This window comes from Hylobates moloch, unplaced genomic scaffold (assembly GCF_009828535.3).
Source record: "Hylobates moloch isolate HMO894 unplaced genomic scaffold, HMol_V3 SCAFFOLD_2, whole genome shotgun sequence".
In the NCBI taxonomy this organism is placed as follows: Eukaryota; Metazoa; Chordata; class Mammalia; order Primates; family Hylobatidae; genus Hylobates; species Hylobates moloch.
The window spans coordinates 88,295,491-88,309,450 of record NW_026652277.1 but is presented as its reverse complement, the minus strand read 5'-3'; the positions used below and the strand labels follow the sequence as shown (position 1 = coordinate 88,309,450).

The 13,960-nt window shown below is 36.8% G+C and overlaps 1 protein-coding gene across 2 annotated transcripts in view; it reads right to left on the bottom strand.

Annotated features, from left to right (window-relative positions):
• The window catches only part of FILIP1 (filamin A interacting protein 1), a 259,847-nt gene that overhangs the window by 242,282 nt on the left and 3,605 nt on the right, over nt 1-13,960 (bottom strand). For both annotated transcript variants that reach the window (XM_058435100.1, XM_058435095.1), the window contains exon 2: nt 2,765-2,812. In XM_058435100.1, the coding sequence (XP_058291083.1) occupies nt 2,765-2,803 (39 nt within the window). In that variant the 5' untranslated portion in view covers nt 2,804-2,812. The remainder of the gene's footprint in view (nt 1-2,764; nt 2,813-13,960) is intronic.

Genomic DNA, 13,960 nt, shown 5'->3' with positions numbered 1-13,960 from the left:
AGTCGTATTCATCCTCCAAATGCTAATTTAAACCATGCATATTCCATGAGTCCAAATATTACTAGCCTGAGAGAATCTTTCCATCTCCTACATACCCACCCACCCCAGAACCACATGGAGTGAGACAGAGGCAGACTCCCGGAGAAGAAAGGAGTGGGGAAAAAAAGCTAGGCAGACAAAAACAAGAAGTAAGCATTACAGTTACAACAGGAACAAATTATAAGAGTAAAATTACACACAAACCACTCAGGGAAGTGCACAAAGTCAATTCTGCTGGGGGCTTCAGCGAATAGCGAGAGGAAAGGTACTTGGGGCTAGAATGTGGAAGTTAGTGAAATGACGGGCCGAAGAAAGTGGTACTTAATTAGGCAGAAAGTGAAGAGCCAATGACTTTTCTTTTAAAAACACAATGGCATAATTTAATCTGGGTTGTAGGAAGATTTATCAGTCATCAGTGTGTAACAATGTTTTTCAAAGTGTGGTCCTCGGCTGACCAGTATCAGAAATCACCTGGGTACTTTGTTAAAAACTGGAAATTCCTACATCCCACCCAAATTTACCAAAGAAGAATCTCTGAAGTTGGGCCATGGGTATCCACATTTTAACCATGCATTATAGGTGGTATTTCTACACTCTAAAAAGCTGAGAACAAATAAGGTAGCATTTTAATAGGAAAAAAGATTTTAACAGTAAACCTACACAATGACTTTAAGTGGAAGGTCATTGAAAACCTTCCACTTAATCCTCATACATTTTGTCTATCACTAACTAGCTGTGTGACTGGGTAATAATTTAGCTGCTCTGAGCCACAGTTACTCAGGCTATAAAAAAGTGAAGTTTGAACTAATTAATCTTCCAAGCCTTTTAAACATTGCAACATCATGATTTTTCAATCCTTCTTGAACTATTTCTACACCAATGTGTAATAAGGAGTTAGCTCAACAGGCTTTGGCTGCTCAAACTGCACAATCCAAAAAAAGAAATGGCTCTTGACCTGGTCCTGGGAGAGAACTTCTGAGTCCTTGCAATATCCTGTCTGATAAGAATGCTTTTGCATGCCTCATACCTTGAGCCATTCTGTATTGGAGCCATTGCATGCCTCCAGCCTTTAGGGGGCTGGAGATTGAGTAGCTAAGGTCAATTACATGGGCACTACATACCTATGTGACTGACCCCCCAAAAAGTCCTGGATACTAAGCCTCAAGGGAACTTCTCTGGTTCACAATACTCCGCACATATTGTCACAGGTCATTACTGAGTGAATTAAGTGCATCCCCCCTGCAACTTCACTACTAGACAACACCGGGAAGCTTGTTCCTGGTTTCTCCTAGGTTTCAGCTATGCACCTTTTCCCATTGCTCATTTTAATCTACACTCTTTCACTGTAATAAACCATAATCATGACTATAACAGCTTTTCTGAGTTCCATGAGTCCTTCCAGAGAATCATCAAGCCTGAGAGTTGTACTGGGAACCCCTGACACAACAGCATTTCAATATGATAATATTTTCTATTTCATTAAGCTTAAAAATTGTAAGTAGAACATTTTGTATTAATTTTTTATTTTGCTGCTCTTTGACCCAATATCTACCAGAAATTTATTCCACAGAAATTATATAAAATACGAAAAGCACTACATGAATTTAAATGTTTATTACAGTGTAGCAGAAAATTGAAAACAAGTTTCAAACATTACAGGAATGGCCTAATCAATGATGATATGTCCACCTAGTGAAATAGTGTATAGTTACTAAAATGTTTAATTAAAGAACATAACTCTTACCAAATTGTGTGTGCACATGGACAAAAACTAAAAGACAACATGGAAAACTAAGAGATGATTTATGGTGCTATCTGAATTTTTTTAAGTTTTTATTATTGTAATAAAATTGTTTTTATATAAGTATACATTTTAAGCACCAAATTATAAATTTAATTTCCTTGTTTATAGTACTAATTTTTTTTTAAATTTGAACTTCTGAAAATCATGGACCACTGATATATAGACCATCCATTAACTAAAACAGAAATTCTAGGTTCTACGTGGAATCCATCTCCCTTTGACAAAAGATTAGGAAATATGAGCACAGAGCAATGTGTAGAGACAACATTATGTAATGGAAGGGGATTGGATATTAGAGTCAAACCCATCTAGGTTGAACACCAGCTTTACCCACTATTAACTATGAGGCCTTGAGTAGCTTTCTTCACCTTGGAGAGACTGAGTTTCCTCATACGCGAGATGAGGATAATAACAGCAACAACTATATTGAATGGTTATTCTAACAAGTGAGTATAGCACTTTACAGTGTCTGGCATGGAAGAAAAGGTAAATATTAAGTCCCTTCTCTCTTCCTCGATTTTACTCTCCAAGATTCCAGATGTTACTCTACATATATTTCTAAGTGCTTTTCATCCTGTGATATCTAGTTTCAATATCATATTAATTATGAAGCAATATAGTCCTCATGATATAAATAATGATGGCCCAATAGATCTGAAAAAAAATCTTAATTTTTTAGGTGATTGATTTAAGGGTTGATAAATGCATACATTACTGTTGAGCATTTTTCCACTTAGCTAAGTCATAAATACAGTTCTGAAAATCAAATCATCTCATTCAAACTTATGTTACTAATTTTCAAATCCAAAATAGAGTAGCATTGCATAATAAATATTTATCACAGGTCAATAATGAACCAAAACCAATAACAATAAAAAATCAGAGAAATAATGGGATAAAATAATGGATGGAAATTCTTACCACAGCCACTGTCACTGCCTTCCAAAAGCTTCTGGGCATTGTATTTTGCTAAAAAAATTCAAAGATGGAAAATTCTAGAAATCTTTTCTCTACTTTTAAGTGCACAAAAGAAAATTGTGGTCAAATTGTCTTTCCTTGATTAGTTCAAAAGCAAAATAAAAAAGGATAGTGCAAAAATATTTTCCTCCAGTTTGTAATGTTTTATTGACCATCCAGTCTATCTGATATGTTGCTTTAATTATGTTTCTGTGTGGGAAGTATTGTCTCCTACCAAAGCATGCTCTTTATTTAGTCACGCAGGAGATTTTGAGAAAAACAAGTAAGACAATTTAAGTTTTCTTACCAGTGGGAGTCAAGTATGCATTGAGGAAATATTTGTCATGCTCACCACATTTTTGTGATATGCTCGTCTCACAGAGCCAGTGTACAACTTACATAAAAGAAGAATGGTTGTTGTGTATTACACTGGAGAAATACTCCCTGCCGCCCATCTTCCCTCCTACAGAATTGCCAGGACAATCTTCCTAAAACATAACTTTTTGATTGTGAATCTTGTTTAAAATTTGTTAAGGTCTCCTTTTTATCTCCTGCCTCATATTCAGTCTCTCCAGCCTGCTTCCAATGATCCTCCCTGCAAAATCACCCCAATAACAGGATCAAATTAATCCAACCCTGTACCTTTGCTCATTTTGCTATAGCTGCTTCAAATGACTTTTATTTAAATTCGAATCATCTCTCAAGACCCAGATCAAGCTATCTCTCATTCATGAGACTTTTCCTAGTCCTTGTGGCTCACACTAACTCTTTCTAAATGCCCACAGCAGATCTTATCTGAACTCTTATCTTGGCATGTAATAAAATAGTCCTTTGTACTTTTGCCGTTTCAAGTAGCCATATCCTTTTTATGATCCACCTTCTGCTCCAGTTATTGGAAAATAGTAACTGTGGTATTGTAGAAGCAAAACATCATGATTATAACTGTGGTAGATTATGTTATTGTTTGCAATTATTCATTCCCTCCTTTGTGAATAAAATATATTTCCCCAGCCCACTGATTTGGGGCTTGGACATGTGAATTGCTTTCACCAATGGAATATTTGCTGTATATCATTTCTGAACACAGGCTTTTAGAGAGATTACAAGACTCCAAAAGTACTCTAGTTCCTGTGCCCTCTGCCATAAGAAAGGCATGTTGCACGTGAGGCTGTCCTTTAGTTCATGTTCCAAAATAAGGAGATATATGGAGCAGACTCAGCCTGCAAGTCTGCATAGATTCATAGCATCCAACCAGTAGTTGACAACATGAACCGGAGACAAGAAATAAATATTTATTCTTGTAAACCACTGAGAATTCGAGGTTGTTATACAATGAAAGCTGACATAAATACTCACTATTTTGTTTGCACTATATCATGTATTCACAATATCTCATTTAACTGACATATAATTCTATATTTCATTGCTATATCATCCCCATTTTACATATGTGAAAACAAGGATAAAAAACATAAAGTAACTAGCCCAAAACACACAGTACTATAAGATTTTAGAATCAGACACATCTGGTTTTAAAGTTGGATTCTGCCACTTACTAAACTTAGTATCATATGCAAGATACAATCACAATGAAACTCAGTAAAATAGAGATAATATTTAAATCCTTCTCACAAAGCACACTTTTTAGACCTGTTGGGAGGATTAAATTAAATAATGTATTTGACTGTCCAAATGATTTAATAAAGGTATATCTTAATTTATGTCACCATTAAATTGGCCCATGATAAACTCTTAAATGCAGGCAGTTTAGGAAGCATGTGTGAGGAAGAGAGACTGAGAATAAGAAAAGTAAACAAAATGATCAGGTTACAATGTGGGGAAATGGGCTCAAGCCCACTAAGATACTATATGAGATACGTCTCAGATGGCCAAGTAAGAACCTATCAGGACCAACCTTTTCAAAAATAAGAACTCATATTTACTTGTAATCTCTGGACAAAATAAAGTAAAACGAACAAAAAAAAGACCCGAAGTCACTGGAAAGTGAACAAAAGCAAGAAGATTCTGTAAGAATTAAAACTTGGAAGGACTAGAAGAGGATGAGTTTCCCATTGTTACAGATTTTAGCCTGAGGGCAGGCTAAAGTCAGCACTGCACAGGGTGGCTAAAATTCTAATAGAAAGCAATCTTTCTGGCCTGAAGAATCAGAGAATGGAATTCAGAGTGACCACAGAACCTGGAAAGTGTGGAAGGAATCTGAGAAAAAAGAGAGCCAGAAAGGGAGAGGCCTGAATTCTGTTTATGAACTCTACCCAAGTCCCTGAACTATACATGAATGAGGCAGAGACTCTAAGTACCTCAGCTAAGGACAAGAAGAATGAGCTGAGATTTCAGCTGCTGGCCAAGAGAAAGCATGTACAGTACGAGTTTGACAAAGTTAATTTTCCACTTAAAATATTAACACTCTTTGGAGATACACAGGAGAAACGAGTCTTAACTACAAAACATTCTACAGAGTCCACAACACAATGCAAAATTGCCCAACATATTAAGAACAAGGAAAATGCTCATTTTCAAGAGACAAGACAATGAGCCAAGATCAATTCAGCTGAGCACAATGGCCCATGCCTATAATCCCAGAACTTTGAGAAGCCAAGGTGAGAGGATCACTTGAGCCCAGGAATTTGAGACCAGCCTAAGTAACATAGTGGTACCCCATCTCTACAAAAAATTTAAAAATTAGCCAGGTATGTTGTCATGTGTTTATTGTCCCAGCTACTCAGACAATAGGCACACGGAGGATCACTTGAGCCCAAGAAGTTGAGGCCACAAGGAGCCATGATCAGACCACTGTACTCCAGTCTGGGTGACAGAGTGAGATCCTATCTCTCAAGAAAAAAAAGGAAAAAGATCAATTTCAAAGTGATCTAGATGATAAAATTAGCAGACATGAATTTTAAAGCAGATTTTATAACTCTGTTCACTGAAATGAAACAAAATATGCTTATATTAGTGAAAATATAAAGAATATCAGCAAAAAAATAGAAACTTTAAAAACGAATCAAAATTCTTGAAATAAAAGATGCAATTTTGAAAATAAAAATCTGACTAGATGGACTTAACAGCAAACTGGACATGACAGAAGAATCTGTAAACTTAGATTAACAGATATTATCCAGTCTGAAGGACAAAGGTTTTTTATAATTTTTAAAACTATCAGTGTCTTGGAGATCTATAGGACAATGACAGAAGATCTAACACATATGTAATCAGATTCCTAGAAGGAAAACACAGACAGAATGGAGCTGGGGGGAGGGGGGGTGTTTGAAATTTAATGGCCCAAAATTTTGAAATTTGGTGAAAGACATTATTTAGAGTCAAGCTGCCCATAAAGGCCGGGCGCAGTGGCTCATGCCCGTAATCCCAGCACTTTGGGAGGCCGAGGCGGATGGATCACTTGCGGTCAGGAGTTTGAAACCAGCCTGGCAAACATGGTGAAACCCCATCTCTACTGAAAATACAAAAATTAGCTGGGCGGAAGTGGCGTGTGTCTGTAATCCCAGCTACTTGGGAGGCTGAAGCAGGAGAATTGCTTGAGCCTGAGAGGCGGAGGTTGCAGTGAGGCGAGATTGCACCACTACACTCCAGTCTGGGTGACGGAGTGAGACCCTGTCTCGGAAAAAAAAAAAAAAAAAAAGCTGCCCAGAAGGATAAATTTGAAGAAAACCACATTTAGACACATCATAGTCAAACTGCCAAAAAGCAACAATAAAGAAAAAATCTTCTTGAAAGTAGCCAAAGAAAAATGACATATTGCTTATATGGGCACAATTATTCTAATATACACTGATTTCCTCCTCAGAAACTATGGTGATCAGAAGACAGTGAAACATCTCTAAAGCGCTGAAAGAAAAAAATAAATCTATCAACTCAGAATTCCATATCCAATGAAAATGTCTTTTCAAGTACAAAGGCAAAATAAAGAGATTTCCATGCAGTAGAATATTAAAAGGAGAACTGCACTATATGAAATGTCAAAGAACCTTTTTTTTAGACTGAAAGAAAAATGAAACCAAATGGAAACTGAGATCTTCAGAAAGAAATAAAGAGCTTTTGAAGTGGTTAATATGAGTAAATATGAGAGACCATTTTTTCTTCTTTAAAAGATAAATTAATTATTTAAAGCAAATATGACATTGTCTTGTGAAGTTTTTAATACATGTAGTTGTAAAATATAACATCTACAGTAGTATCCGCTTATCCTCAGGGGATATGTTCTAAGACCTCCAGTGGATGCCTGAAACAAGATAGTACCAAACCCTATTGCCATCAAGCAAACACATATTTATTCATGTCTTTCACTCACAGACTTAAGGCCTTTTCCATCCTAACCAAGCACTCATCATGCACTGTGGCCATAACTTCTGCAGTGTAAGGTGCAACAGCAAAACTAGCATAAATTTATTTTTCCTTATTCACGATTTCACAGACAGAAGATTTGTTCTTACCACAGATCTTAGCAACCTCAGCATGTGATTTTTTTTCTTTCCTTACTAAGTTGGGAACTTTCACCTTTCCACTTAAAGGAAGCAGTTTATAGCTTCTCTTTGGCATATCCAAATTGTGAGTATCACTACTCTTGCACTTTGGGGCCATTACTAAGTAAAATAAGGGTTACCTGAAGCAAGCACTAGGATACCATGACAGTAAATCTGATAACCAAGATGGCTACTAGGTGACTAATAAGTGATGTATTAGTCCGTTTTCACACTGCTGATAAAGACATACCCCAAACTGGGCAATTTACAAAAGAAAGTGTAATAGACTTACAGTTCCATGTGGCTGGGGAGGCCTCACAATCATGACGGAAGGTGAAAGACATGTTTCACATGGCAGCAGACAGGAGAAGAGAGCTTATTCAGGGAAACTCCCCTTTATAAAACCATCAGATCTCATGAGACTTATTCACTATCACGAGAACAGCACAGGAAAGACCTGCCCCCGTGACTCAATTACCTCCCACCGGGTCCCTCCCACAACACGTGGGAATTCAAAATGAAATTTGGGTGCGGACACAGCAAAACCGTAACAGGTGTGTAGAGCATACAGCATGGATACACTCGACAAAGGGATTATTCATGTTCTGGGTGGGATGGAGTAGGATGGCACAAGGTTTCATCACACTACTCATAACAGTGTATAATTTAAAGCTTATGAATTATTTATTTCTGGAATTTTCCATTTAATATTTGTGGATTACAATTGACTGTGGGTTACAATTGTAGCCATCTTGTATCTCCAGGCTTAGTCTTTATTGCTTCTGCCCCAGAAAATAAGAAAGTATCTCTTTTATTGTAGACAAACAAAAGTCTTAGGCCTGACTCTAATCAGTCCAAATAGGGTAGCATGCCCATTTTTAAACCAAACACCCCAGGGAATGCACCATTCTGATTTCCCCGTTAAGTCATATTCCCGCTCCTGAACATGGAATGGACTCAATACCACTTAAGCTACTGTAACAGACTCTTTGGTACCCTGTGTCACTTCCCCTTGTGCCACCTCTGATTTCAGCATCAGCTGTGATAGAATTTTCTGTGATACTGAACCCACCACACTCAAGCACCTGCCCTGTGTTTCTCCACTTTTCTGCTTCGAGGCTTTCCAAAGCAATGGGAATTTTCCTCAACCTCTACATGGGCACAGGCCCAAAGTGCAGGGGATTTAATGTCCCTAGTGGCAATATTCAACCAAGTAGGGATGGAGATAGCAGATAATTCCGCAGCCTCCCAACCTTCAGAGAGGTTATACCTAGGAACATTCTAATGAGTTCCTATGGGATCTTTGACAGAATTGAGCCCCACTTGCCACAGTGATAATGAACTTGATAAATCACTCTATTGGCTATTGGCTTTTCCATGTTTCATGTGTTTCATACTCTCCCTACTTCCTCACTTCTGCTTCTTGATATCATCTCCCAAATAAATCCCTACACCCAACTTCTAATCTCAGGCTCTGCTTAAAGGAATCCAAACTAATAAACTATATGAACTGGAAGTGAGATAAAAGATGCTTTTTCTGAAAAAAGTTAGGACACTGTTAACAGAAGGATGACAGCACAAAACAACAAATGTCTAGTACAAACCATCAGTTACCCAAATTTCTCCTATCTTTGTAGGGACAGACCAAGACTTCCCATCTACTCTGGAGAGATTCCCAAGAGTCCTATACACTCTCTAGCTAGACTGTCAAAGGTAACAAACTTGAATCCTATTTTAGCTCTTCTTTTTCCTTTTTTTCCTTTATAAAAGTTAATACAAGTTCAAATCGATCAACTCTTTATTCTTCTGAGGATCATTTCTGTAAATTATATTAATCTTTTCAGTTACTGTTTCCTTTGGCTACCTGTATACTCTTTGCTGGATCCCAATATTTCCGTTCTTACCTTGTCTGGAAGAATCAGCTTTGGGAGCAAAGGTTTTGTTCAGTTTACCTTGATTTTATCACATTTTTATTAATATCCCCAACCAAAAGACTCAAAATAGCACATGATATTTCCCCTTCCAATCTTAGACCTAGATGTTGTATATTATCCTAAGAATGACCATGAGCACAAACACTATGGGAATTGGTAAATGTTTTCTTAACTAGTAGACAATTTCATCCATTCAGGAACCCCCTACTATCCCCTACCAAAAAAAGTTCTATACTTTTGTTTAGTTAAAACCCCTCTGTAAGGAAACACTTCCCCTTGAAAAATGCTAATCTCCCCCTTTAACCCTTGCCCCATTTTAAAAAAAGTGGGGGGCAGCTTGTTACCAATGCTCATTTAATTTTACATAAACAGGCTCTGAGGCTGAAGCAAATCTGTCTGATTTTTAATGTGAAAATAAAATATAAAAACTGATCTTGGAGTTATTTCTAAACAGAACTAACATCAGAATCATCTGAATCATCAGAATTGTCTATTTCAGAAAAATTGAATTCATCAAATGAATCTTTGGTCAATAACTGTTCAAGAATGATGTTAACATCGTGCATAGGAATGCTACATTTTCTAGGATTTGACATTTTCAGCAATTGAGAATTACTATATTTTGTAAATGGAAATACCACTACCAAAACCAGAATGCTACAAATAGAATGATGATGTCTTTTGTTTCTAAAGTTGATATACTAGAGCAATGCAAAAATAATAATAAAAATGAGATGTTTAATGGCAAAGTTATCTCAGGGTAAACACTGCAGCTGGCAAGTATTCGCAGGGCAAAAGGGGAAAGAGTTAACCAGAAAAATGTAAACAATCTGAAACTGCCTTAGCAAAATTATAGCAGTTAGAAAAACTGACATAACTGATTTCATCTTGTTTCTAACTTCACAAGTTAAGTGCCTTTGCTGATTTCTGTGCATAGACCAAGCTAACTGTGGGAGAAATTTAGTTTACAATTTAACTTTAAAGTGAGGATAATAACAGTCCCTTCCCAAAACTCACCCCTGTGTTTAGGGTCTGAAACCACATTTATAAAACTAATAAAAGCCTACAAAGTTAAGATTACTGTAGGACCCTGAATGCTGTTAAAATATATGCATAAACAGTAATCAATCATTGTCTCTTAGCTCACTTTTTATAATTGCTTACTGCTCGAGGAGTCACATAACCAGTGGTTACAATATTGGTAACTTCTCCAATTACTCTTATAGGTAACACCCCTATTGTGAAACCTAAGACTGATCTTTGAGATATTTTTCAGACTTGGCATTCTGGTGGACCAACTGACACCACCCGGACTGGTTACCCCCACCAAGGAGCTGACTTAACACATGAAGACAGTTTTGACACCTCTGTGATTTCATCCCTGATCCAACCAATCAGTAGAACCCATTCCCTAGCCCCCTGACCACCAGACAATTCTTAAAAACCCTCATCTCCAAATTTTCAGAGAGATGGTTTGAGAAATATCATCCATCCACCTCACCTGGCTGCCTTGTAAGCAGCCTCCTCTTTCATAAATGAAGACTCTTTGTTCTTATTTTTCCTAAATAAGGACATAAAAGGCCGAGCGTGGTGGCTCGTGCCTGTAATCCCAGCACTTTGGTAGGCTGAGGCAGGCACATCACCTGAGGTCAGGAGTTCAAGAACAGCCTGGCCAACGTGGTGAAACCCCATCTCTACTAAACATACAGAAATTAGCTGGGTGTGGTGGCATGAGCCTGTAATCCCAGCTACTTGGGAGGCTGAGGCATGAGAATCACTTGAACCTGGGAGGCAGAGGTTGCAGTGAGCTGAGATCACACCATTGTACTCCAGCCTGTGTGACAGAGCAAGACGCCATCTCAAAAAAAAAAAAAAAAAAGGACATATAAGTTAATATAAAGCACAGAAAATTACTCTGGTAAAACACAGACACTTTGCTATACACAGAATTTTTTTTTTTTATCTCACCTATTGTAGACGAAGGCATTAATCAGTAAACCAAGAAAGCAAGACCATCAAAACTAGGCAAACTATGCCAAAATTTTATCCCATTGCCTATATTCTTTTCAGACTCAGGTACTATAAACTGAGGCAAATTCATTTTCAATGTTTCATATTCTAGAATAAATTGACACCTTAGAATTGCCTTTTTCACTTATCTTCTCACCAGTGTACAATGAAGTTTTTTTATAAGCCATATGATATATGATATCACAGATTGAATACAGGAGATAGGAGACTCTGGCTGTGTTCTATTCGCCAGCTCTAAAAGAGATTTGCAAAAATTTAAAACAATGCAAGTCTCCTCACTAATTTTTTAAAATATAATTTGTTTTTATTAAATGTGTTATTTAGGTTAGCATGCAATGAGTTCATCATCTCTATTTTCAAAAGGATCAAATACTTTAAAGTTTTCTTAATGTTTCATTTCCAATATGGCAAATGCTGATAAATATAACCTACTTAAATAAAAGCTCTTTAGTTGTCCTTAAAAGTTTTAAAAATGTGAAGGGATCCTGAGATCAAAGGGTTTGAGAATACCTCCATTAGGATAAAACTACTCTCTTTTTCCTTGACAAACAAGGCACATAAATAATTATATTTCTCTAGCACCAATGTTCACAGTATAGTCTCAATAAGCCATATTAATTATAATTTTTTTTAGACAAGGTCTCACTCTGTCACCTAAGCTGGAGTGCACTAGTGCAATCATAGCTCACCACAGCCTTGAACTCCTGGACTCAAGCGATCCTCTCACCTCAGCCTCCTGAGCAGCTAGGACAAACTACAGGCACCACACCCAGCTAATTTTTTTCTTTTTCGTAGAGATGGGGTCTTGTTATGTTGCCCAAGCTGTAGTTATAACTTTTAATCAAAGTAGTTAACCTGTACTTTACACAGAAAATTGGATGAAGGTAGGTAATTGAGAACTGTTTAATATAAAGGAATATTTTAGTAGACTAGCAAAGTTCACGAACACACATAACACAACTTTCTACAAACATACACATCCCTTTTACATCATAGAGTGGCAAAATGAGCACATTCATTAAATGATTCAAAGATTTAGATTATTTACAGAATATTTAAAAATAAGCAAAAGCATAGAAATAATATGATATTTAATAATCAAAATCTCAGAATTGCATCTTAGAAATTATTTACATATCCAATAATTACTCATACATTTGCCTAACGTAATATTAATTCAAGATTGTAAGCTACCCAAAAATCTCAAAAGTTGTTTAAACTGGAAGACTTTAAAAATTTAATTATTCTTTATATAAAGGTTTGCCAAAATAATTATTCTATTGTATTTCACATAAATTTATGTTTTTTATAATCTTAAACATTATGGAGGAGTAATGTTAGCTTACTTGACTAGAAAATCTGTATGTCCTATTTAAGTTTAGAAAAAATAAGCCCCAGTAAAATAAATTGTATACTTGCATTTTATGATTTCATACACTGATAAATCCAGAAAAGATATAGTTGTTATTTTCTCATCAAAATTATTATAGTGATCTCATTTGCTTTAATTATGTGAACGGGGATTCCTAAAATATTCCTAAATTAAGTTTCTATAAGAAGAATTTTTTAAAGTTTAGCACATTTAAAATGTTAGAAGTCAAAGTCCTGGCTGTGCGTAGTGGCTCATACCTGTAATCACAGCTCTTAGGGAGGCAGAGGCGAAAGGACAGCTTGAGCCCAGGAGTTCAAGACCTGTCTAGGTAATACAGTGAGACCCTGTTCTCCACAAAAAGGGGGGGAAAAAAGACCAAAAAAAAAGTCCTTCTGTTACACGCATTTTAAGGGATATTTGGTTTATATAAGCACTTATTTAACTCAATAAGCCAATCAGAACAGAGCCCCTTTAATTTAAGAGATTATAATCTAATTCATTAATACTTTCTGGAGCTAAGAAAATATTTTATACTCATAAAATGGGAGGAAAGGGTCTTTCTGAATTATAGACACATAAACACAAAGACACATAGGCACAGATATATAGAAAACTTACAGCTTCAGTTCTACAACTTCAGCCATAGGTCAAGAGTAAACATAGAAACACAAAAGCTCGACAGCCGGGCACGGTGGCTCATGCCTGTAATCCTAGCACTTTGGGAGGCCGAGGTGGGTGGATCAACTGAGCTCAAAAGTTTGAGACCAGCCTGGCCAACATGGTGAAACCCCATCTCTACTAATAACACAAAAATTAGCCGAGCATGGTGATGGGAACCTGTAATCCCAGCTACTCAGGAGGGCGAGGAGGAGAATTGCTTGAACTTGGGAGGTGGAGGTTGCAGTGAGTGGAGATCATGCCATTGCACTCCAGCCTGGGCAACAGAGAGAGACTCTGTCTCACACACACACACACACACACACACACACACACACAGAAGCTCAACAGTGCAAATATTGAAGAACTGTTCTCTTTTCCACTGAACATAACATTTTTAACTGAGTTCAAAATAAACAAAAAAAGACTAGCAAGCCAAATTTTCTGTCATCTCTCACTCAATAGAAATAAATCGCTATCATCCATTTACAGAAAGCATCAAATACATCACACCATAAAATCAAATCCCCAGTCACTGCTGCCACCAGTAAAGAATACTTATTTGTCATGTGTGAACAAAAGAAAACACAAAATCAAGAAAAAAATGCGAAAAAACTAGAGAAATAGCCAAGTTAAAGTTCTACTGACACTAGGGATTATTCCGGGA